The sequence below is a fragment of the Bos indicus x Bos taurus genome, chromosome 10, assembly GCF_003369695.1.
Source record: "Bos indicus x Bos taurus breed Angus x Brahman F1 hybrid chromosome 10, Bos_hybrid_MaternalHap_v2.0, whole genome shotgun sequence".
Taxonomy (NCBI): Eukaryota; Metazoa; Chordata; class Mammalia; order Artiodactyla; family Bovidae; genus Bos; species Bos indicus x Bos taurus.
In genome coordinates, this window is record NC_040085.1 from 29,189,286 (window position 1) to 29,215,954 (window position 26,669).

Consider the following 26,669-nt stretch of genomic DNA (forward strand, 5'->3'; position numbering starts at 1 on the left):
CATGGAAGTAGTGTCATATCCCAGTAAAATACTCTTCTCAACCCCCACATACTGATTCCATGAGAATGAGACCCCATACACAATAAATCATCATACCCACCTGAATAAGTTTTGATTACAGTTGACAAAAAAGAAATCCCAATACTTTCTTCCTAATAAAACCTTTTTGTCCAAAGAGAAAAATACACTGCAATTTTAGAGTAGAACAAAGTTTTTACAGTCTATTTGTTAAGTGAAGAAGGTTAGTGGGAGAAGACAGCCCACACTCATTTAACTGAATTATCTGTTGTAAGTAAACTCTGTTGCTAGGTAAAAAGAGTATAGTTTGTGGAATTTCACTAAAAAAAGAAAAAAGAAAAAAGTTCCAAATCTTTATATAGAATATCAGGCTTGCATAATTCTTAAGCAATACCACGTGCTTTCATTCATAATGCGAAGAATAAATTTGAACTGCATTTTCAGTGTATTATACTAAAACTAGGGATTCCCAGATGGTGCTAATGGTAAAGAACCTGCCTGTCAACGCAGGAGATGTAAGAGAGGTGAGTTTGATCCCTGGGTTGGGAAGATCACCTGGAGGAGGATACAGCAACCTACTCCAGTATTCTTGCCTGGAGAATTCCTGGAGCCAGATGGGCTACAGTCCACAGTGTCTCAAAGAGTCGGACATGACTGAAGCAACCTAGCACGCACTCACACGTCTAAACCTGGATAATTTAAATTCCTTTATTTATTAAACAGGCACTTGATTTAGACTCTTAAGAGTCCCTTGGACTGCAAGGAGATCCAACCAGTCCATTCTGAAGGAGATCAGCCTTGGGATTTCTTTGGAAGGAATGATGCTAAAGCTGAAACTCCAGGACTTTGGCCACCTCATTCGAAGAGTTGACTCATTGGAAAAGACTCTGATGCTGGGAGGGATTGGGGGCAGGAGGAGAAGGGGACGACAGAGGATGAGATGGCTGGATGGCATCACTGACTCCATGGACGTGAGTCTGAGTGAACTCTGGGAGGTGGTGATGGACAGGGAGGCCTGGCGTGCTGCGATTCATGGGGTCGCAAACAGTCGGATACGACTGAGCAACTCAACTGAACTGAACTGATGTAAGGCAGCACGTTGGACATCAGAGAAGATTTAACAATGAATCAGAAGATAGGACCTCTGTCCTCAAAAAGGTTACATAGTTCTAAGGAAGAGTATATGGGTGTGTGTGCCTAACAATGTGAGACTGTGTATAAAATGATGTGATAGGGGACTGATACCCTTGGACATTCAGAAGAGAAGTAAAACTTTTAAAAGAGAGGAGCAGGGAAGGTTACATTGACAGGCTGGGGTTAGAATTCAACTACCATTGAAGGTACACCTGCACATTCCTGAGAAGAAATAGACTTGAGCAACATAGAGAGCACTGTACCTCCTGAGCCCAAATTAGCTATATAACCTGAATAACATTTAAGGCACTACATAGAGACTGGTTATGAAGACAACTTCAGGTCAGATTCTGAAGGCCTTGAACAGCAAGTAAAGGAATGCAAATTTCATTAACAGACAGAGGAGAGCCATGGAAGCTTTTTGAGCTGGAGAGTATGTTCATCAAAGTTGTACTTTGGGGGAATAAGTTTAGGTGGCTGACAATGGCAGGAGAAGAGACAGCAGAGCAGGCATACCTGATCAGGTTCCTGCACTGATCCAGCTGAGAGGGCAGGAACAGCAAGGGAGTGATGGACATGGGAGACAGTGCAGAAGCAGAACAAACAAGATTTGAAGACTGGAAGTGGGAAGCGAGGCAAAGGGAAGAATCAATGATGACTCACATTTTAAGCCTGGGTGATTGAGGAAATGGAAGTCAAGAGCAAAATCTGAGTTGAGAGGGAAGGATGAGGAAATTAGTTTGAGTTCATATCCAGATGGCAGTTAGAAATACAGGGCTAAGGAGTTAGTTCAGAATTAATAGATTATAGATTTAATAGGTAATAGGAAATATATTTTAACCTACATGAGAGCAAAAGTTGAAGCTATTTAACTTCAAAGTTTGAGTTTATAAACTCAACAAATATAACACAGACCATGTTAGACCTGTAACATAAGTAATTGAATATTTGTTTATATCCAAAAAACTGCCCGTAGTATTGGTATTTTGTACCATTGGTAAGATGCAACACTCGATCAAAAAAAAAAAAAAAAACCCTGACAATATACAAGTAGCTGGGAGGGGAAGTTTGTATACCAAAACTAACAAAACCACAATGATACACAGCATTCCACGAATTCATTCCTCGGAACAAATATTCACCACTGATATCTGGAAGCTAAAATACTAAGCAAATCTACTCAAATTATTTGTAGCCATTCAAACTAATTTCTCTTTTCTTCTGAAATCAACACTGCTTTCTGGATAACCATAACTACCATAACTAATAATGGCATTAGTTATTAAAAATAACGTATTTTGTAAAAGTACTAATCCCAACAATGATCTGATAGAAACATTAAAAAATATGTTCTTATGTTAGCATGCTCTTAATTGACCCATCTGTGACATTCAAGGATACCTCCTTATCCTACTATATTTTGAACTGTATTACCTTTATATTGAGGTTTTAGTAAAGATTATTTTCAGCATATTCTCCAAGCCTCACCTGGTTTGAGTTTCTCTGGAGGGCTGAGTTTCACATGTTGGTCTTCAGATGAAAGGCTCACACTGATGCCATACAGCGAATCGTCCAAGAAAGAGGGCCTTTTCAGTCTCCCGATGCCCAGAGTCTTAGACATAAAGTAGTCTTCTGCATCACTAATAACCTTGTCCTCAGAAAACTGAAGGCATTTCACATTCTCTGCTTCAAGGAGAAGAGCTGGTGACATGTGATGCCCAGTCAAGGCTTTGGTGAGAAAGTAGCCTCTGGATGTTGCACATTCTACATTCCTGGGCACATTTATGTCCTCCACTTCAGTGCTTCTAACCTTTGTTTTTGACCTGTTTAATGACTCAGAGAGACTAGATCCAGAAAGTTGGGGGAACTCAGGTATCACATCCTCAATGTCTTTCTCTTCTTGTTCTGGAGACAGTCTAACTGTGGATTTTTGTTTGAACGAGCATTCATCCAGAAGACACCTTAACTGTTCCTCAGAGAGAAGTGATGTTGAATCTAACTGATAAGACAAACCAAAAGTTTTCAGTTAGTTGAATGAGTAAACACATTTATCTTTGGTAAGCTTTCAGTAATACAATATAAATGCAAGTAACAGAAAATCCTTTACACAAAACACCCAAATAGTACAATCATTCATTTTAAGCCATTCAAAATTGCAGGGGAAATGTACAACACACTTAGAGAAGAAGCTTAGAATCAATCACACATACTAAAATCCAGGAAAAGTCCCATGACACTGATGGAAACAAATTACTGCACCAAACTAACCACTAACACTTCACATATAGTAATAACCTTGGGCTGAAATGAAGATATTAGAAAAACCCTTCAATTTTTTAAGTCTTGGGGCATCAAGCAGGGTTAGTAAGTAACCACTTCTTTGATAGAAAGCAAGAAATTCTGCCACAATATCTAGTTGGTGTTTCTCTGTTTCCTCCATTTCTGGGTATGAACCCTATCACCACCCAATTCCTTAACTCAGGCAAACAGGGTGGATTAACCTGCCCCTGGGGATTCACCACTCCTATGTCTGTCTACAGCTTTCAGTGGACAATACTACGGAAGACAGAGAAGGAAGGGAGAGGGGGTGATGCATCCTGAGATGTGCAGTGGCTTCAGTGCTACAGGTCTAGACAGAGGCCAGGGGCATCCCAACAGCAGTGCACTCTGGGAGGAGGATTTGATCATTTATCTCTGTTTGTAAACATTATCAGGATTGATTGTTTCAAACAAGATAGTAAAGATTTCAAAACATTTTTTTTCTCTTCCAGTAATGTTCTCAGGAAACAAAATTAATCAAACAAAATTATAGAGCTATGTGTTCTACAAGAATTCAACTGAACAGCATGCCACCTGAATTGCAACAACGATTGGAAAGGAACATGATTGAAATATATTGAAAGACACTGAAAAAAATTCTCCTTCTTTAAAGAATTAGCACTGTACCTGATTTACATAGTGATTATCTATGATAACATTAATCCTCCTTTACAGGGGAGTGAATTATCTGACAACAAGAAGTCCCCATAAGAAAACCTAATCATGACTTGTAACGACTTTAACTTTTACTTCAATAAAGTAAAACAATGTTATTGGTCTAATCTGTAGTACACAGTAAGAATTAACCGAATATTCTGCATTTACAAAGTATTGGTGGGGAGCTATCATGGAACTAGTATAGTTAATTCCCCATAACTGTGTAATGCCTCTAATGTAGCTAACAAAAAGTAGCATGTAAAAAGAACTTCATATCGTTCTTTTAAAATATATCATGTTTTAAAATTATATTTAACTTCCATATATTAAAAACCAAGTTTCATACTGGCAAGTACCATTAAGAGTTTAAAAGTAACAAGAAATTATCTGGGAATATATTCTTAATAATCATCTGGGATTCAAAATTCAGGTATTTCACCTTAAGGCTAATGTGCATGACAAAAAAAAATAGGAGTTGTAGCTTTTCTAAAGAAAAAAAAGAGTTGTATCATATATTAGCAAATCCTACTTTTAATCACTAGACATTTCAGGTATCCAGATGTAGTACTTTATCCATTACTAGCAGCATTTCCTTCACCCAACTATGTGAAGCTAGACAGCTAGAAAATGAAAGCAGTCCTTATATGATACCAGATAACTAAAATACACCTTCAAAAACTGCTTATATAAAATTCCTTGCAATGCATAAACAATTCGCTAGGATTTAGAAATGGTCCACTGATTGTTATCCTCAGCAAACATCAAACCAAAGGCTTAACATATGAAATTTCCAGACCTTAGAATAAAATCAGTCCATCCTGGAGCAAGAGGGTGAAGGAATATGGAAGGAGGTCTCTGGGAGGAAATAAAAAAGGGGGCGGTGGAAAATTCGTAGATTATCTGATATGTTTGACCACGTCCCAAAATAATATTGATAGGATAAATGCTTAGAAGTTCCAAAGATTTATTTAGCTAGATACACAGAAAATTAAGTCAAAGGAAAAATAATTGTGAACTCTGAAAAAACAAGAAGCTATATGAAAAGAAAGGAAAGGTAGTTTTTCAGAGAGATTACAGAAAAATAAGCAAAAGAAAATAATATATTTATTAACTCTATGACAAACAAAAAAAGTTGTACAAGAAAGGATACTATACAATACTACTTACAAGCACTGAAATTGGAGCTGTGATCAAAAATCTCCCAAAAAACAAAAGCCTAGAACTAGATGGCTTCACAGGATAATTCTATCAAACATTTAGAGAAGAGCTAATGCCTCTCCTTCTAAAGCTGTTTCAAAAAACTGCAGAAGAAAGGAACACTTCCAAACTTATTCTATGAGGCCACCATTACCCTGATACCAAAACCAGACAAAGACAACACAAAAAAAGAAAACTACAGCCCAATATCACTGATGAACATAGATGCAAAAATCCTCAACAAAATTTTAGCAAACAAAATTCAGCAACACATCAAAAAGCTCATACACCATGATCAAATTGGGTTTATTCCAGGAATGCAAGGTTTCTTCAATCTACACAAATCAATCAATGTGATATACTACCTTAACAAATCAAAAGGTTAGAAACCATACCATAATCTCAACAGATGCAGAAAAAGCCTTTGACAAAATTCAGCACCCATTTATGATTAAAACTCTTCAAAAAATGGGCATAGAAGGAACCTACCTCACCATAGTAAAGGCCATATATGATAAGGCTACAGCAAACATTATTCTCAATTATGACATACTGAAAGCATTCCCCCTAAGATCAGGAACAAGACAAGGGTGTCCACTTTCACCACTATTATTCAACATAGTTCTGGAAGTCCTAGCTACAGCATTCAGAGAAGAAAAAGAAATAAAAGGAATCCAGATCAGAAAAGAAGAAGTAAAGCTCTCACTGTTTGCAGATGACATGATACTGTACATAGAAAAGCCTAAAGAAAGTATCAGAAAATTACTAGAGCTAATCAGTGAATTTAGCAAAGTTGCAGGATACAAAGTCAACAGACAGAAATCACTTGCATTTCTATATAGTAACAATGAAAAATCAGAAAGAGACATTAAAGAATCAATCCCATTCAACAAAAAGAATTAAATATCTAGGAATAAATTTACCTAAGGAGACAAAAGAACTGTACACAGAAAATTATAAGATACTGTTGGAAGAAATCAAAGATGACATAAACGGAGAGATATTCCAAGTTCCTGGGTAGGAGAATCAATATTGTGAAAATGACTATACTACCAAATGTAATCTACAGATTCAATGAGATAGATCCCTATCCAATTACCAATGACATTTTTCACAGAACTAGAACAAAAAATTTCACAATTCATATGGAAACACAAAAGACCCCATATAGCCAAAGCAGTCTTGAGAATAAAGAATGGAGCTGGAGGAATCAACATTCCTGACTTCAGATTATACTACAAAGCTACAGTCCTCAAGACACTATGGTATTGGCACAAAAACAGAAATATAGACCAATGGAATGAGATAGAAAGCCCAGAAATAAACCCATGCACCTATGGGTAGCTTATATTTGACAAAGGAGGCAAGAATACACAATGGGGCAAACACAGCCTCGTCAATAAATGGTGCTGGAAAAACTGGACAACTACATGTAAAAGAATGAAATTAGAACACTTCCTAACACCATACACAAAGATAAACTCAAAATGGATTAAAGACCTAAATACAAGACCAGAAACTATAAAACTCTTAGAGGAAACACAGGCAGAACACTCAATGACATAAATCAAAGCAAGATCCTCTATGACCCACCTCCTAGAGTAAAGGAAATAAAAACAGAAGTAAACAAGTGGAACCTGATTAATGTAAAAGCTTTTGCACAGCAAAGGAAACTATAAGCAAGGTTAAAAGACAACCCTCAGAATGGGAGAAAATAATAGCAAATGAAACATCTGACAAAGGATTAATTTCCAAAATATACAAGCAGCTCATGCAACTCAATGCCAGAAAAACAAACAACCCAATCAAAAAGTGGGAAAAAGACCTAAACAGACATTTCTGCAAAGAAGACATACAGATGGCTAACACATGAAATGATGCTCAACATCGCTCATTATTCAGTTCAGTTCAGTTCAGACGCTCAGTCGTGTTTGACTCTTTGTGACCCCATGAATCGCAGCACGCCAGGCCTCCCTGTCCATCACCAACTCCTGGAGTTCACTCAGACTCATGCCCCTCGAGTCAGTGATGCCATCCAGCCATCTCATCCTCTTTCGTCCCCTTCTCCTCCTGCCCCCAATCCCTTATGCAAATCAAAACCACAATGAGATATCACCTCACACCAGTCAGAATGGCCATCATCAAAGAGTCTACAAAGAATAAATGCTGGAGAGGGTGTGGAGAAAAAGGAATGCTCTTGCACTGTTGGTGGGAATGTAAATTAATAGAGAGAGCCCTTATGGAAGATGGTATGGAGATTCCTTAAAAAACTAGGAATAAAACCACCATATGACCCAGCAATCCCACTCATAGGCATATACCCTGAGGAAACCAAAATTGAAAAAGACACATGTATCCCATTGTTCACTGCAGCACTTTTTACAATAGCTAGAACATGGAAGCAACCTAGATGTCCATTGACAGATGAATGGATAAAGAAATTGTGGTACATATACACAATGGAATATAACTCAGCCATAAAAAGGAATGCATTTGAGTCAGTTCTAACGGGGTGGATGAACCTAGAACCTATTATACAGAGTGAAGTGAGTCAGAAAGACAAATATCATATTCTAACGCACATATATGGAATCTAGAAAAATAGTACTGAAGAATTTATTTACAGGGCAGCAGTGGAGAAACAGACATAGAGAATATGGACATGAAGAGAGGGGAGGAGAGGGTGAGATGTATGGAAAGAGTAACATGGAAACTTACATTATCATATGTAAAATAGATAGCCAACGGGAATTTGCTGTATGGCTCAGGAAACTCAAACAGGGGCTCTGTATCAACAGAGAGGGGTGGGATGGGGAGGGAGATGGCAGGGCATTTCAAAACATAGGGAATATATGTATACCTGTGGCTGATTCATGTTGAGGTCTGACAGAAAATAGCAAAATTCTGTAAAGCAATTATCCTTTAATAAAATATTTAAAATAAAATTAAAAATATTATACAAGGAAAAAAAGAGCTGGTTGGAATTTCATTTTAATATTTCAAATTATTATTTTTAATTTTATTTAAAATTTTGAATAGCACTTTTATTTTTATGTTTTAAGTTACTTTAAATTTTCTCAAAGTAATAAAATGCTAAAGAAATAACTGTTTAAATGTTTAAGCAAATATGGTAGCTCCTTGTCCCCTGTGTCCCCACTCTTTAGTTTTGTTTTTCAGAGTCAACCCCTTTTAATTCCTTAGAAGTTTTCTCCTGCCATTGACTTCATACTGTTTCTTAATAGTTTTCTTTCCTAATTGATCAGTTTTGTGTCAATACCTCACATTTCATATCAATCATACAATGCTACTGTATTATTACAGTAGCATCGTATTATTACATCAATTATAATTGTAATAATTGTAATAATTATTACATCAATTATATGCTGACTTATTTTAACAGTAGCCAAAGATTGAACTTTGTTACTTCAAATATCCCTTCTCTTTCCTACCATTTTACCAAAACAGTCAAATCACAATTTTTGGTTACCCTGGTCATCACTATTTATATTAAGACTTGTGTTTCCTATTAATTTTCTGTTTTGATGATCTGTCTCTTGGTGCGAGTGGGGTGTGAAAGTCTCCTACTATTATTGTGTTACTGTCAATTTCTCATTTTATGTCTGTTGGTGTTTGTCTTATGTCAACCAGCTATATCTTTGGGTATCAGAAGCCTATCCAGATTTCAAGGAGCCTGAAATTTATATAATCTTGTAGCAGGGGAAAGGTACTTCTTTAAGAAAAACAATACAAAAATACAAATAGAAAATAGGTACAAGAGTGAGTTTCTTTTTCTTTAGAATGTGAAAAGATCACAGCAACTTAATGGAGGCTTGGAAAATCAAGTTCATCTCTTATGTTATCTCTTTAGATCATTTACCAAAAATGCTCATATAGAAATGTTTCCTGATTACAACCTAGCTTCCTCTCCCCACTCAAGGTTCATACAAGAAAGGGGCTCTGGAGCTTAAGCCTCACTGGGTCCATAGTACATTTACTCCTGAGTGCTCCAAGATAAAGCACAGAAATGTGGAGGAGGGCATGGCTATCCACTCCAGTATTCTTGCCTGGAGAATCCCATGGACAGAGAAGCTTGACAGGCTACAGTCAACAGGGTTGCAAAGAGTTGGACATGACTGAAGTAACTAAGCACGTGCATATACAAATACACACACACACACACACACACAAATACACACACACACACAAATACACACAGATAAATAAGCTCAACTACAATCACCCTGATCCTCTGGGAGAAGCAGTTTGATGGGAAAGAAAACCTAGAAGACTAGAACTTGGGCTTTAGTCAAAGCTTTCCCACCTTGTTCATGTCACTTAAGGACCCATTTCATGCAGCTATGAAATAGGGAACTGAAGAACTCTGCATTAACTTTCAGCTACAAAAGTGCTTTCTGTGAATAACTACTCCAAAATTAAAAACAAATATGAGATGTTCAATTGTACCTCAGAATATGACCTGGATAGAATTTATGAAGACAAAATATCACAAAAAGAGAACTTGTATTTCTTGAATTTCTTCACAATACCAATCTTGAACTCAAAAAATAATGAAAAATCCTCTAGTCTCAAAACATTATAAGTAAAAGTGAACCAAGTATATTAAGCCTGCAGATTAAATTAAATTCATCACAGTGTTTCGTAGTGGTAATTATATCAGACACAACACAAGCCATCACAAGCCATCTTTCTCATCTTTTGATTCTCTGCAGAACCTTGCCCACGATCTAAGCTCAGTAAATCAGTATTGTGGGAATCAAATGAATTAAGGCTGCTGAGTTTTTGAAATGGCTAAGTACTACATTAATATAAGTTATTTACAAATGCTGAATGGGACTAAACTGGGTCTTATAACAAATATCCCTGATGACCCTTGATAGTGCAGGGGCCATAATCCATATCCTTCATCCAGTTTGCTTTGAAACTCTGACCTAAAGAGCTCCATTAGCTGAATGACTCACTGTGCAAGCACAGTCAAGTAACCATCTGTTCAAGTCCTCACCTCAAAGTATTCATCTTTCATGCCAGCTCTAATTTTCCAGTATTTCATAAACAAGTTATTTATTCATGCTATTCCTGTCCTTTATGAAATTCACCATAGAGCATTTCAGTCTTCATTTTTCCAGACCAGAGCCCAATCTATTTTCTCTCCTTCTATGAAAGCCCCTCTTTTCCCATCCTCATTTTAGTAACCTTTTTATGGATCTTCTTTCTTGTTTTAGTCAAAACAGACACACTCCAGAGTCAATGAGTAAATGTATTCGATTTTCTCCTTAGAAAAAAAATACTACAGACCACTTGTGGTCTTAGTTCTCACGCATCTTGCTGGTCTTGTTGGCACCCCAGGTGATGTCTTACAGAATAATAACCAGCATTCACTAAGCACCTACTTTGGGCCAATACTGCCCTATGCACCTTACATGTATCAATTCCTTAAATCTTCATAACAAATCTATGTAGATACTATTGCTATTCCCATTTTATAGATGAAGAACTAAAGCAATAAGAAATTAAGAAAACTGTCCTTGGGCATACAACTAGTAAGTAGTGGAACTTGAATCCAAGTAGTTTGGGTCCACCTACATATTTAACTACCAGGCTACACAGCCTCTCACTATAAATGAGTTCTCCCTCTACCATTCTCTACATGTCCTTTTCCAAACTGAGCTTCATTCTTCAGTCCATTCCCTCAGATATTAAAAACTCTTCCTGTAGATTATTTCACTTAACTTTGGACTTTATTACCCACACTAGCTTAGTATCTTTCCCAGATTTATACAGTGTCCTCTCCTTCAGTTCATTTCAGGGAGGAAAAAAAAAAAGACAACCTCAGCTCCATTCCCAGGGTGCCCACTGTTTACACTTCTCCACCCATACAAACACCAGTTTGATGTAGGAGCTCAATCTGATGGGGAGTGCAACTTGTAATTGCTGGAGAGGGATCACAGACTGTGGATTACCTCACCCTCATCCCTGCCTCCCATACTATGCTCTGTAACTGGATTTCCCCAGCCATAAAAATCTCTACTCATTTCACACTGGATTTATTGACAAGGCAATCAAGATTACATCTCTGGTGCAGATAACCAGAAAGTCAAGCATTATAAACTAGCAAAGGCAATTTTGTCCTTTGATGTAAGCTTATGTCTGATGTGCATTTTCCCGCCCACAATGTTAAGTTCCTGAAGACACACCCTATAAAGCCAATACAATGATCACAAATGAGAAAAGGGTGGAAAACTGGAACATCCTAAATGATTAACAGCAAGAGTATGGATGTAAACAGCTTTAAATGACATCAAGTTCTACTTTAAAAGAAGCAACTAGAAAACATTCCACCTTTTGCTTAATTACCAATATATAAGTTTACAACTCTTTGTTGCAGCCATTGCTGGCAACACCTAAGTAGTGGTGTAATCAAAGGTTTTTAGCCACAAGGAACAGAAATCCTTATCTCAAAAAAACAAGGTAGGGAATGATGAACTAATCCTTTAGCTTTTGCTTGCCTGGAAAACTCTTTATTCAGGCAGTAGAGGTGAGTATTGATGAAAGATCTAAGAAGTCATCTCATGGATGGTTTGCTGAAGTCATCAACAAGCAGGAAATGAACTATCAACAGGCCTCTTGGGGTCTGGAGCTGAGAAGCCCCCAGGAACCAAAGTCATCTTCTTCATCTTGTTCTCTTACTAAGTCCCTGTGGTCTCAACTGCTTGTTCGATCCAACCTCCTCTCTCCAAATGAGCTTTCTCTGTTTATTAATGGTTTCTGCTCTCTCACAACCTCAGTTTGACCAGGTAGCATGAATTAACTCTTGCCTGCACTCGACATGATGTTGAGTCTAACACCCACCAATGACTGACCATGGTCTTTATGTCCATTAGCTCAAATTTTTAAGCAAGATAACTGAGTTGGTCATTGACCAGGTGACAGACTGACCCATGTCAGTTTCAAGTGTTCAACCACTCGTCCAATCACCTGTGGTGAGGGTCACATGGTATGAACTTGGCCATTCAAGTCCATGTTTTGGGGTAAGGGGTATTTCCCAAAGAAGAAGGCATGAGCAGAGAGGGATCTATTGATCATTGTGCAACTTTTGAAATTGCTATTAAGTAAATAAACAATAGAAGGGACCTGACATTTAATAAAGTGTAAAGGATTAAGAATCAAGGTGTTGCTGAACTTCACCAATCTCATTCAGTCTGAGCATTCATTGAATAGCTCACTGAGATATAAAAGCAGAATTACTTGTCAGAAAATAATCACTTGGGATAGAATAGTAAGACTTATAGTTGGACTACAGAACAGCATTTGCAAGTTGACATACCACCAATCTGCTCACATAGGCTCAATAGAGTCATATCACTAGTTGAGGCTCTTAAGAGTAAAGTCTAAAAAAATGGTGAGGGTAAGTGATTAGTATTCTGTTTAATGTCTGCATCAACCAGGATGCACTGCCAAGGAATTCACAGAAGGAGTGAACTTATTCATCACCCCATTCCAGTACTCTTGCCTGGAAAATCCCATGGACAGAGGAGCCTGGTAGGCTGCAGTCCACGGGGTCGCAGAGTCACACATGACTGAGCGACTTCCCTTTCCCTTTCCCCTTAGCTCCTTTCCTCTTTATCCTATTCCTCCCTCTTTCTCTCTTACACTGAGACTGCCCCAACTGCATAGAGGCAAGTCTGGCAGGTACAACACTCTTCAGGAGGTCACAAAGGTCCTGGGGACCAAGCAAGATCTGGCATATTTTCACCCAGAATACTCAGAAGTAGTCCGGCCAGAGGAGAATCTGAACTCTAGTTAAAAGGAAAGCAAAGGTCATTGCCAGAGAAACTATGTAAAACATTAGGAATGAGGGCTGAGGCAAGGTTGTAAACAGGAAAATGAGTCAGCCCTCAGGTCAGAAGCCGGAGAATCTGTGGACAGAATAACAGAGTGTGAAACAGGTCAAGACAAGTGGTTCCGAAGTGAGTTCACGAATGTTGCAGTGGTGTTGGAAGCCTGATTTGACGCAAGGCCTGCATGTCAAAGGAACTATGTAGCACAGGACACTGCCCTTGCCCAGGCCACCTATCTTCCCCAAATGGCTGGGCGAGGCAGGGCCTGGGAGGGTTTGCCTGATGCGTTTGCTCAATGAAAGGCTGCTGTGCCCCTGAGCGCTCAGTGATGGTTTTTTCCCAGCCTCGGTACCAGAGCTGCTCTCCATGAAATCAGGCTTTCTGTTTCTAAGAGGATGAGAAGGGTGGGATGCCAGCAGAATCCCAGTGTATAAAGGAAGGGTGGGCATGGATGGGAGGAGCTAGAACCAAGGTATGGGATTCTCCATTCATCCAATTTGAAAAGGGGCCAAGAACTGAGCTTTAGTTGGGGACATAGTCAGAAGGGTGCAGATGGAGAGCTAGATCGACTTCACAACTTTGGTTCATAAAACAATGATGGGGAAAGGGAGCTCTCATCTTTCCATTCTGGGGGAAAACTATCATTTTAGGATTGTCAGCAGTTGCTATTTTCTAGGATAGAAACAGTAGGTCCACTTCAATCAGATTCCCTTTGCACTGAGCAACACATTGGAATGGCCCCTCTTTAACACATCTGTCACTTTCTTTGAAGAAACAAGGCTTGGGATACAACTCCACAGCTGGAAAGAGCCTGGCACTCCTGCCCTACATTTTCCCAACAAAACAAAGCTTAACCAGGACATTGTTGGCAATGAGGTGGACAAGCCTGCACACAACGCATTTTTTTCTGGTCACAGGGGGCTGGACCACCCACCCACCCCCCACTCCCTGGAGAAATAAATCCTGCATGTCACTTTTGAAACAACCACGTCTCACTGCTAGGCAAGATTGCTGATTTATTGCACAGTAACAGTTGTGAAAATCATTTGCATGGTTTTCTCTACTCTCAGTTTGAAGTTTATCTTTACTATGTAGAGATAAGTTGGGTCAGAGGAAGTCATGATGGGGTCAGAAGTCAAGACGGCCACTACCTACTTAAATGCTTAAATGCGGGCCAGAGTCCAGATCAAGCCTCACCCTTTTGTCAGAGGTCAGCCGGGACTTGAGTCAAGTTAGAGAAATTTGGTATCATCAAAATAGATAACCAATAAGGACCTACTATATAGCACAGGGAACTCTGCTCAATACTCTGTAATAACCTAAATGGAAAAAGAATAGATGCATGCATAACTGAATTACTTTGATGAAACCTGTACATGTGAAACTAACATTGTTAATCAACTCTGCTGCTGCTAAGTCGCTTCAGTCGTGTCCGACTCTGTGCGACCCCATAGACGGCAGCCCACCAGGCTTCCCTGTCCCTGGGATTCTCCAGGCAAGAACACTGGAGTGGGTTGCCATTTCCTTCTCCAATGCATGAAAGTGAAAAGTGAAAGTGAATTCGCTCAGTCGTGTCTGACTCTTAGCGACCCCATGGACTGCAGCCTACCAGGCTCCTCCGTCCATGGATTTTCCAGGCAAGAGTACTGGAGTGGGGTGCCATAACTCCAATGAAAAAAAAAAAAAAAAGCCCAAAAAACAAGAACCTAAAGAACCTTTGTATGCCCACAGGGCTGCCTCCCTAAAACTTTAAATACTTCTCTTGACATCATCTAAACTTCCCATTAAGGAGAAGGTGATCTTAGAACCCTGTCTCTGGGATCTTCAATATGCACTCTCTAGGCTAGCCTGCAGGCAGAAGTGCTGCGGTCAGTACAGGACCATCCCCAACAAGCGCTCCTATAAGGTCAGGGGGGTATATCCAACAGGTGTTGAGGAGGATAACTGACCACCACTCACGCCCAGCCCACAAGACCACAAAGGAGGCTATCTCTAGGGGTGCTGAAATAAGTGGAGATACAGCATGGCCCTAAACGTAGCACCTGGCCGCCTCACACGGCCTGTCAATGGGTTGAACAAAGCCTACAGGCTCTGACCAAGAGGACTTTTGCTTTCCAGAGAGAGCGGCCATCAGTGCCACATTCATCAGCTGCTCCGAGAACAGCTCTTCTGCCTTTTGCTGTGAAGGATCTCATTATGGCAGTATTATTTAGAAAGCCCCAAGCAAAGAGAACACTCAGTTGGACCCCACCGGTCACCAAGCAGGACCCTATGCAGCCTTCCCAGACAGCCTTCCCTCCCCCATGTCCTCTGCAGGTCTTCTGTCTGTAGAAAAACTTTAGTCAAAGATTAAGTTTAATCAGAGAAGTGGAAAAAAAATGCAAAGGCAAAAGAAAACAGTCAAACAGGACCAAACAGTAATAGTTTAGCCATTAAACAAAGTCAATCTAATATTCTGAGCCACGTCCTTAGAGCAGTTTTGCAGGTGCCGACGCCCCCACCAGGTAGAAGACGTGAACTGTACTTTGACACAAGCAAAGATCTCAGACTGACTAATCAGAAGACTGATGATGGTGACTTCCTATTACCTCCCCTCCAACCAGTCAGAAGAAGGTCCACGAGCGGATCACATACCCCACAAACCCCCTCCCTCACTCTGCCTTTAAAAAACCTTTCCCTGAAAGTCTGTGGGGAGTTCAGGTCTTCTAAGCACAAGTTGCCCCAGACTGCTTGATGCCGTATAGTGAACACTTCACTTTCCTTTATCACAACCTGCTGTCAATCAGTGGCTTTACTGTGCCCCAGAGAGCAGACTCGAGTTTGGTTCCATAACACAACCCACACGTGTGACATCCCTCAGAGAGATGCCCCAACCCTGGGAACTGGAAAGGAAAACTATTTCCTTGAATATACAAGAAGTTTCCTAGCAGCACGGACAAGCCCAGGGACCAAGTTGCACTGGCATTAAAATGCTCCAGTATGACTGTATTCAGTTTATCCATCATTGGGAGCTGTGCACCTGCCTGAAGCGGGGCGGAGCGGATCTAACAAGGCTTGTGTGCCCCCACAGCTACAGATTCAGGCATGCTATTGATGCCACTGCCACACCCCTCCTGTCACCCTCAGGCACACCGTGCCCCTCTAGCCACTCATCCAAGGCTGTCCTCCTGAGGCTGAGTTGTGACTTGCTAATAAGGCGGGAGATGCTCAGCTGGCCACTTCCACACTTGTGCAGATTGGTTGGCCCTTTGAGTAGATTTTGACCAAGAGTGGAGAACCAGTGAATAAAATCCTTTCCCTTCCTTCCTCTGGGAGGACTGCCCTAATATGTAGCCCCCATATGGATCCCCTCTGAAGACATCCCTCAAGATGAAACAATCAACTAACTATACTTGCTGTGGCCAGCTTTATTGCCTCCACCCACTTCCGCTTTTCTGGTGCTACTATAGTCAATTAAGTGACAGCTTGTAAATTTCAGGCTCTGCTTCTCCAGACTGAGACAGTCACAATAAGCCACAGCTTCCAAGTCTGGGCAGGGCTCTGGAAGTGGCAGCTTGAGCTGCTCAGGATCAGCCTGGGAGCAGTGGGGCAGCAGCTCCGCCCCAATCTCTACAAACTGGTCAGAGGCTTGCAAGGCAGAGCTGGCTGGGGACAGACATTGCCGAACTATGGCCAGCACTGTCAAGGTCACAGGAGGCAAAGTAATGCTTTGGGATCCTTGGGGTTTATGGCTTAAAGCTGGTTCCTACTGCCACAGTACAGCACTGCCTGAGGGATCAGCTCAAAGGAGAAAAGCCCTTGGAGTCCTGGGAGGACATTTGCCCGGGGCAGTCAGAGATAGCGAAGCTGGAGGGAGAATATGAACTGGAGCCAAGGCGAGACAGCTGAGGTTTGAGTGTCAAGATAAACAGAAAATGACCAACACAAGCTGTAAAAGTGGCCATGGAATGGTGTTCCGTACAAAGTCACATTCACTGCCAAGACAAGGGAGATCTGCCTTCATTCTGGGTGGGCAGAGTTCAAGACCAGGCTCGAAAGAGAGTTAAGCAGAAGCAAACCCTTTCTTGTCAGCAGTTACTGATGGATCAACACAAAGTGCTGGGCAAGTTGTGCAAATACGTGGCATTTGTCCTCTTCTTAAATGCATCTCCAGCATCCTTTCTCCGTGTTGTTTTCCCACAGCTGTTGACATTCCATTTGGTAAAGTGCCCCCAAGTGAAGTGTTCTTAGGCTGCATGCTATCTTTCTGCTGGGGGTGGGTGGGGATGGGGGGAAGCAACAGAAATCCCCAGGAGGAGAAAAAACACCTTTAACAGCAAGAGTAGGAGCCTGAGGCTGCTGTTTCTGAGTTTAAACCCCAGATCTCTCATTCCCAGTTGTTCCATTTCATATTGGGCAGAGTACTCGATTTCTCAAAGCCTCACATGTCTAAACTGTAAAAGTGAAACACTATCAACTCACTGACTCCGAACATCTGGTTGTGAGGAGTACTAACAACCAATAATAGGCAATGAGAAGGAGATACAGGTGTGAGGCTGCTGGCATTGTGCCTGACGCAAAGTAGGACGGATTTCAATCAATGTCGAAACACCGGGAGAAACACTAAACTTGACTTGAAAAGCAGGGGCTAGATGACCCACTTATGAAGTTGCCTACTGAAATCTGCACATCCCAACTTTCAGTGGCCCCTACCCACTGATAGTCTGTCTGGAGTACCAGGAGTAGAGCTTTTCAGATTGTGTCACGGTAGTTTGCAAAGAGTGAACTGTCCTCTAATGTCTTCATATGGGGCTACGGCAACCATCAGATGTCAGGAGAGGACACACGCAAGCAAGAGGTTGAAAGTGAATCTCCATCACCCCTGCCAAAGCTGACACTTCAAGAAGATGCTCTAAAGTCCTCAGTACCAGAAAGCACCGCAGTAACCAAAAAGGACCAGAGAGGGGATGGTTTCATGACACTTATATCAGTACTCAAAATAATCAATGACTCAAGATGACTTTTGTGAAGTATAGGAATGTAGGTGAAATAGGCTTTTTCCTGCAGAGGACATGTTTCCCTCTCACCAATGTCCCCTCCTTGCTCTGCTCCCTGCCCTAAGACATCTAGAGACCCTATGGCTATCTCCTCAGCCCTCTCCCCTGAGCACATGCTTCTCAAAAAGTACATCAATTCCAAACCTTTTTAAATGTCTCACCGCCCTCCCATCAAAACTTACCTGTGCTGAGATGTTTCCTCATTACTCCCCCTCAGACAAAGCAATCTAGGTCTATGGATAATCTTCGCAAGGAGCAAGCTCTTCAAATAGAATGACTTAGTCTGAAGGGGCAATTTTAGGAATGGGAATCCAGGCCCCACAACTGCACAGTAGCAGATATTTGGGAGATCCCAGTTTTAGCAGCCTCAAAGAAGTCACACAGTGAGGCCTAGTCTAGCTATGAAGTGGTCAGTCCTGTCTAATCTCATCAGATCTGATTTTCCTCTTATGTGTTAAGTCTAGGGCCAGAGAGTTAACTCCATGTTTAACTTGATAATCAAGGAGAGTTTTTTTCTGGTCACAAATGGGTGGCCTGTAGCTTTTCCCAGGGTTTCAACAGTGCTCCTCAAGCTTTACCCTGTCTAGACATGTATCTGAAACATCTAATTACCCCATACATTCTGCATGGCACACAAAGCCCGACATCATTACATAAACATGAAGCTCCCTATTAATATTGCTGCTCAGTGAACTGTCCTTTTACATTTGCCAATCTGAAAGTGAAGTCATGCTACCACTGAGACTTAGGATAATGTGCTGGGAACAATAACTGCTAAGTTTTGCTATGACCCAAATTGTGGGAGCTAAATTCTCCAGAAAGTAAACAAAAAAATCCATGTAGTAAACTGGATCCAAATTCATAAGAATCTAAACTGTTTGATGCATATTCTCTCTTAAATGATGAATTTAATTGTCCCTTCTACACAGAGCAAGAAGCCATATTAAAGGGATAACTCTTTCCACCTCTCTGGCCATTGAGTCCTACGTTAGGCAGGTAACTGTTCCAGCTCTGGTCATTAGTTAGTTGCACTAGGGTTGGGGTGTGGAGTTGGGGTGTGGATAGAGTTTATATGAAGTCAAATACTACTGTTGGTATGTACCAAGAATGCTGACATAATTATTCCATTCCATTCTCCCAAATACCCAATGAGGGAACTGGGAAATCATTCTTCACATTGAACAGATAAGGAAATTAAGGCTCAGAGAAATTAAGCATCTTGGTCCAAGGTCCAGATGTAATAAAAAATGAAGTCAGAATATAAACCCAGAAATTTTCATAATCTTACTGGGCTTCCCTTGTGGCTCAGCTGGTAAAGAATCTGCCTGCCATGCAGGAGACCTGGGTTCGATCCCTGGGTTGGGAAGATCCCCTGGAGAAGGGAAAGGCTACCCACTCCAGTATTCTGGCCTGGAGAATTCCATGGACTGTATAGTCCATGGGGTCGCAAAGAGTCTGACATAACTGAGTGACTTTCACTTTCACTGTCTTCACACAGATGCTCAGAAGAGTTGGTGAAGCTCCATTTTCCAGGGGAAGCACTCGGGCAGTAGTATGGTACCATGACATGTCCCCTCCACACTCTACATCTGAAAACATTATACAACAAAACAGCCTAGTAGAGCCCCTTCCACTTCACAAACCTGAAACACAAGTATGATCAAGAACCTCCTTCCAGTGTCTGGCAGTTGCTCCCTTCTTCCCCCAAACCTGCAGTGCCAGGTTATATCAGCACAGCACCCCCTTCATCTGCCCTTCCTGATAGATGTTAAGTTTCTCAAGACTGGGACTAGATTCTTCCCATCTCTGTGTTCCCACGTCTGTGGCACAAAACAGACACACGGCAAAGTTTTATAGGTTACCTGAGACCTTCTCTGGGTGCTCCTTCACCTTCCACAGTAGCACTCACTCTAAACTCAACTCAGTGGCTTAGCCTGTCCCCCCAGGCCTTTCTCACCCCTATGTCCCGCTCCCTCTGGACCCTGCTCACTCCACTTGACTTTGGAAGGTAAGGTTTTAATGGATTAATGAAGCTTCACTTAACTATTTGAGAAGACCAGATAACAAAGCTTTAACTCCTAAAGAATCCCCAACATTTCAGATGTCGCCAACAGCAGACAGGCAGACAAGTTGGCTGAAGGGAGAAGATACTTCTGGTATTCTCTATATCACCCATCACAGGCAATGACTCCCCCCATCTATGGATGCCCCCTCATCCCCACCATCTCCATACCCACTGACCAAGAAAAAATGTTTCAGATTCACAAAAATTTTCAAGTGCAATAAAAAGCCTATATTCCAGGCCTATCTCTGTGATATTCACTACATGTTTGACATAGAGGTTTAATTCGGTCTGCCATGAAAATAGAACTGAATAATAATCACAGTCTTTGTGGTTAGGTTTAATTATGGAAATCTGCTCATGTATTTATATAGAAAGCCTCACACGCACAGCAGAAAACCATTTCTTTTCATAAGTATTTATAGGAAAAGAGCCTTCTAAAAAGGTTGTTTATTAGGAAGTAAATACTTTAAATAAACAAGGCAAAATAGAGTCCCCACTTTTCACAGGATATATTTTCTAATCATGTCATGTTAACATTCTCTCTTTTGATTTCCAGGGGTGAGCAAGGATTAGCTACAGCCCCAGCTCCAGGTGGGGGTGCTGAGTCACTTATTTAGAATGAAATATGCAAGGTATCAAGACAAATAAGTACAATCCATGTTCAACATGGTGGTGTTGGAAACATCATCTAATTGAATGTGTTAAAATTATCTTCCAGAAAAAAATAGGGAAAAAAAGAATAAAAGCTTTAAATCTTTGTATTTTCTGATTTTATGATACAGAAAATACTGTCAAATCAGACAAAATAATGAACAGCCTTTATCTCCTTTTAATAAAATTTCAAATTAATGTTTTAACTTCAAGTATGTGTGGTAAAAACACAAGTTGCCCTAAAGCAGCTAATAATAATTAATTTTAGGGTGACAGGCTAAATACAAAATGCATTTGGAAAAAAATGGAAATAAAGGGAAGTTTCACTAGAAAAATGGTCCTGAAGAATTTACTTACCGGGTAGCAATGGAGAAACAGACATAGAGAATAGACTTATAGACATGGGGAGAGGGGAGGAGAGAGTGAAATGTATGAAAAGAGTAACATGGAAACTTACATTACCATATGTAAAACAGATAGCCAACGGGAATTTGCTGTATGGCTCAGGAAACTCAAACAGGGACTCTGTATCAACCTAGAGGGGTGGGATGGGGAGGGAGATGGGAGGGAGGTTCAAAAGGGAGGAGATATATGTATACCTGTGGCTGATTCATTTTGAGGTTTGACAGAAAACAACAAAATTCTGTAAAGCAATTATCCTTCAATTAAAAAAATAAAAAAAAATTTTAAGTAAATTTTTTTTTAAAAAGGGAAGTATATTCAAATAAGCACTTCCGTTTGTTGGGTGTAAATTCTCTTACTATAATTATCATTTTTTAATGTCCAAAATTTTTCCCACATAGACCATCCTTATAAAATGCCAAAACTATTAACTTAATAAGTCCAGTTTTTTAATTATTAAAATGCATTTTTATCTGAATTCACTAGTTAATTTGACTAACTTGTTAAAATTAATTTTGTATTTATAAATTATAACTCTATCAACCTATAGTATAATTATCATGTCGTAACTAACATACCATATTAAAATTAATAATATATAACTATAAAGCCAGTGGAAATGAAAATCTTTAGATTGTAGTAAATTATTTTAATAAATACATGATATTGAAGATTCATCTGGGATTTTAATGCTCTGTTTCTAACCTGAAACCACTGCACATTATCAATCTAATTTATTTCAAATATATTTCATATTTAAGAGCTAGATATTAAAAGATTAGATGCCAGCTGCACCATCTCCAACTACATGTAATCTGAAACACTACAGTTGGTCACCATGTATACTGTACAAAAAGTGGAAAAAAAAAAAAGTAACAGCAAAGTAGACTATCGTCATTCTGAAATGATCTGAGACTCTCACGCATGTATGCTCAATCACCTCAGCTGCGTCTGACTCTGCAACCCTATGAACTACAGCCCCCAAGTTCTTCTGTCTATGGAATTCTCCTGGCAAGAATATTGGAGTGAGCTGCCATTTCCTCCTCCAGGGGATCTTCCCAACCCAGGGATCGAACTCGTCTCTCCTGCATTGCAGCCAGATTCTTTGCTGCTGAGCCACCAGAGAAGGCCCAACCTGAGACTCTCATGACCCCCAAATCTGCAAATACATAAACACATGTATGAGTTCCTGGCTTTCCCCTCAGTTTATCTACAAGCTCCACCACCCCATCTACCAGAATCTCTACCTCTTGCCCTGCTGGCCCTCGTCATCACTGGATGAACTCTCCATGCTTTTCTCTGTAGCTAACCCCTTCACTTGTACAAAGAGATGACCCCTTCTTGCCTACTCAAAGTCATTGTTTTGACAATTCTCCCCATCCTCTTCTGCATCACCATGTTCCCTTCTCCCTCCTGAATTATTCCTATGAGCATACAAAAAGTCTGTTGCTCTTCACCTTAAGAAAACACCCATCTTTGACCCTGTATCTGTCTCCACCCACCACTCCATTTCTCTCATTTTCTTTACAATGAAATTTCTTTAAATGCTCTTACTGTCATCAAATCCCTCTCCCTCTAATGTCTCTTAAGCCCATTCCTAATAGGATTTAGTCCACCACTCCACCTAAATTGCTCTTGCCCATGGACCAATGTCCTCCACATTGGTTATGGAGGACATAACCAATAGGTCTGTCCCTATCTAACCAGACCTCTCAGCATGTAAGACAGCTGATGACTCTTCACTTGGCTTCCAGATCACTGCTCTCTCCCAATTTTCCACCTTCTTCACTGGTTGCTCCTCCTCATTGGCCCCTTGGCCAGTTTTTCCTGATTTCCCCAATCTCTTTACCTTGGCGAATGCCCCAAGGCTCAGCCCTTGGATCAATCCTCTTTTCTACTAATCTCACCACCTTGGTGATCCTGTGCATCTGTACAAGGCTGACTCTCAAATCTCTACCTCTTGGTTGGAGCAGTCCTCGAACTTTAAATTCTTCTGTCCCACTTCCTACTGAATATCTCCACTTAGATATGCAATAGATCACAACAAACTGTGGAAAATTCTTAAAGAGATGGGACTACCAGACCACCCTACCTGCCTCCTGAGAAATCTGTATGCAGGTCAAGAAGCAACAGTTAGAACCAGACATGGAAAGAGAGACTGGTTCCATATTGGGAAAGGAGTACATCAAGGCTGTATATTATCACCCTGCTTATTTAACTTATATGCAGAGTACATCAGGCAAAATGCTGGGCTGGGTAGAGTACAAGCTGGAATCAAGATTGCCAGGAGAAATATTAATAATCTCAGATACACAGATGACACCACCCTTATGGAAGAAAGTGAAAAGGAACTGAAAAGCCTCTTGATGAAAGTGAAAGAGGACAGTGAAAAAGTTGGCTTAAAACTCAACATTCAGATACTAAGATCATGGCATCCAGTCCCATCACTTCATGGCAAATAGATGGGGAAACAATGGAAACAGTGACAGGCTCTTTTTGGGCTCCAAAATCATTGCAGATGGTGACTTCAGCCATGAAATTAAAAGACGCTTGCTCCTTGGAAGAAAAGTTATGACCAACCTAGACAGCATATTAAAAAGCAGAGACATTACTTTGCTGACAAAGGTCCATGTAGTCAAGGCTATGGTTTTTCCAGTGGTCATGTATGGGTATGAGAATTGGACTATAAAGAAAGCTGAATGGTGAAGAATTGATGCTTTTGAACTGTGGTGTTGGAGAAGACTCTTGAGAGTCCCTTGGACTGCAAGGAGATCAAACCACTCAATCCTAAAGGAAATCAGTCCTGAATATTGATTGGAAGGACTGATGCTAAAGCTGAAACTCCAACACTTTGGCCATCTGATGCAAAGAACTGACTCCTTGGAAAGGACCCTGATGCTGGGAAAGATTGAAGGTGGGAGGAGAAGAGGATGACAGAGGATGAGATGGTTGGATGGCATCACCGACTCAATGGACATGTGTTTGAGTAAGCTCCGGGAGTTGGTGATGGACAGGGAAGCCTGGCGTGCTGCAGTCCATGGGGTTACAAAGAGTCGGTCACGACTGAGAAACTGAACTGAATTGATGCACCTGAAGTTTAACATGTCCAAAGCCAAATTCCTGATCTTGCCCTTAACCCTGCTCCTCCCACAGTCTTCATGTCAGTTAATAGCAACTCCAGCTTTCCAGCTGCTCAAGTGAGAAACCATGGAGCCATCCCTGGTTCCATTCTTTCTCTCGCACCATGTCTACAATGTATCTGGAAATATTGGTTCTACCTCAAAATATATCCAGAATCTAGCTTATTCTCACTTTTCCATGCTATCACGCTAACATATCATCATTTCCCACCAGATTGCTGCTTGTCCTCCAGACTGCGCTGCTTCCCTTGGCTGCCCTATTGAGCATTCTCAACCCTGAGAGTCCTATCAGAAATGTACGTTAAACCACTGAGTGCTTTTCTACTTAGAACCTTCCAATGGTCCACAGCTACCTGAACATAAAAGTCAAACTCCTAGGAGTTTGGTTCCCTTATCACCGTTGTGTTTTAATCTCCTACTTTCCTTTCAGTTCAATTCCTCCAGTCACACTAACTACCCTTCTGTTTCTTGAACATGAAGGGCATGCTCCTGTCATAGGAATGTTGCTCTTGCTGTCCATCTTCCTGAAACGGCCACCTCCCAGATATCTTCACAACTTCTTCTTCCATGTCTTTCAAGCATTTGTTCAAATGTCACCTTCTCATGGAACCCCTCCCTGACCACTCTACATAAAAGTACAAGAGCGTCCTCTGTACTTCCACTCCTGGTGTCCCTTCCCTGCCTTATTTCTCTCCATACACAGGACTTCCCCTTCTTATATCTTCTATAATTTTTTGTTGTTGTTTCCTGCCTCCTTCCATTGGAATGCAAGCTCAAAGGGGACAGAGATGTTCACTGATCATTTCATGACTCTATCCCCAGAAAAATATTTTGACGTAGTAGGAGCTTAACGAAACTTGGCTAATGAATGAAATATTTTTTCTTAGAAAGGGACGTGCTACACCTGGATGTTCTCATATCATGACTTGAGCATCCTTTTTTTATTCTCCAGTAAAATTTGACCTCCTACTTGATGAATGATACTGGCATTATTTGTAATCTTTGCTCGAATAATTTGATAAATCACTTTTTCTTACTTCTGTAACCAATATGTTTCTTTTGGATGGTCTAGTGTTTTTAATCTTTTTTAAAATTTAAATGTCTTCAAGAAGAATGTAAGAATGTGTATATTCTCTAGTCTGCCAGAACAACTCTTCTCTGTACTGTCCTACCCTCATCTATACATTTAAGTAACCTTCTCACTCTTGGAAGGAAGAACACTTAGCAGTACCTGCATAGAGCATATTATAGATTTCATAAGCTAGTGCCATTTCTACTTTAATTTAACCAACAATTCCATTTTTTGGCCAAGAACCATAACTTTCTCAAACTACTTTTTCCTTTATTCATTTCCATCACCACACCAGTATATGATCTTTTCAGGATTATTTCTCACAGCAAAATAAAGTATCCATAACATGGTGAGAATTACTCTGTCAATGGTCAGGGACAGAGAAAGGAGGTTCACTGTTGTATGGATGGCAGCCCGCTGCCTGGACTGTCTCCTTTATGCTACTACACATGTGTCTTATACCAAGATATCAGTGGTACCTGCTTTATCCTACTCTCCAGATCCTATTAGCAAGTCAAAATACACTGGACTAACATGATGTCCTGTGTGATGGTCAACAACTTTGTGGACAAAATGGTGACAGTGCCAAAGGAGATATCACTCACTCTGAGGCAAGGCAGTGAAATTATTCTGCTTCTCTCACTAGATAAAAGCAAATTATTTCTAGAGAATGCTCTGCTTATTTGCCCAGAGGAAAAAGCATTTGCCAGGTAAATAAATGCACAGCAAATATCAAGGAATGAGTTGGTTGCTTCAATAAAGAGATTCTAATAAATATGCTCAGGTCTCTTTTGTAGGAAGTTCTTGACCTTGCTTCCACTGAAAGGATGTTGGGCTTATGAACAGATATCTGTCTAGGAATTAGGTGAGAGCCCAAACCATCCTCCTATAAAAATAAAAGTCAAACAAGCCTCTGTTTGCCCAAGATGCTGAGATTTTGGTTGCAAGAACCAAGGAGCACAGCTAAGTATCTATTTCAGTCACAGGGATCCATCATCAATAGCTATTCCCAAAGATCCCTGATTGTCATTACATTCAAAACGCCCATCCTGCTGCCTGTTATGGTAGCCATGTTTCCCATCTTGGCTTCTAGTGGTAAAGTGCTGCTACTTAAGCCCC

At 40.6% G+C, this 26,669-nt stretch overlaps 1 protein-coding gene across 1 annotated transcript in view; it reads right to left on the bottom strand.

Moving 5' to 3' along the window:
- Window positions 1-26,669, bottom strand: part of FSIP1 (fibrous sheath interacting protein 1) — a 218,228-nt gene that overhangs the window by 19,287 nt on the left and 172,272 nt on the right. Inside the window, exon 11 of the mRNA XM_027553499.1 lies at window positions 2,641-3,151. Coding sequence (XP_027409300.1) covers window positions 2,641-3,151 — 511 coding nt within the window. The remainder of the gene's footprint in view (window positions 1-2,640; window positions 3,152-26,669) is intronic.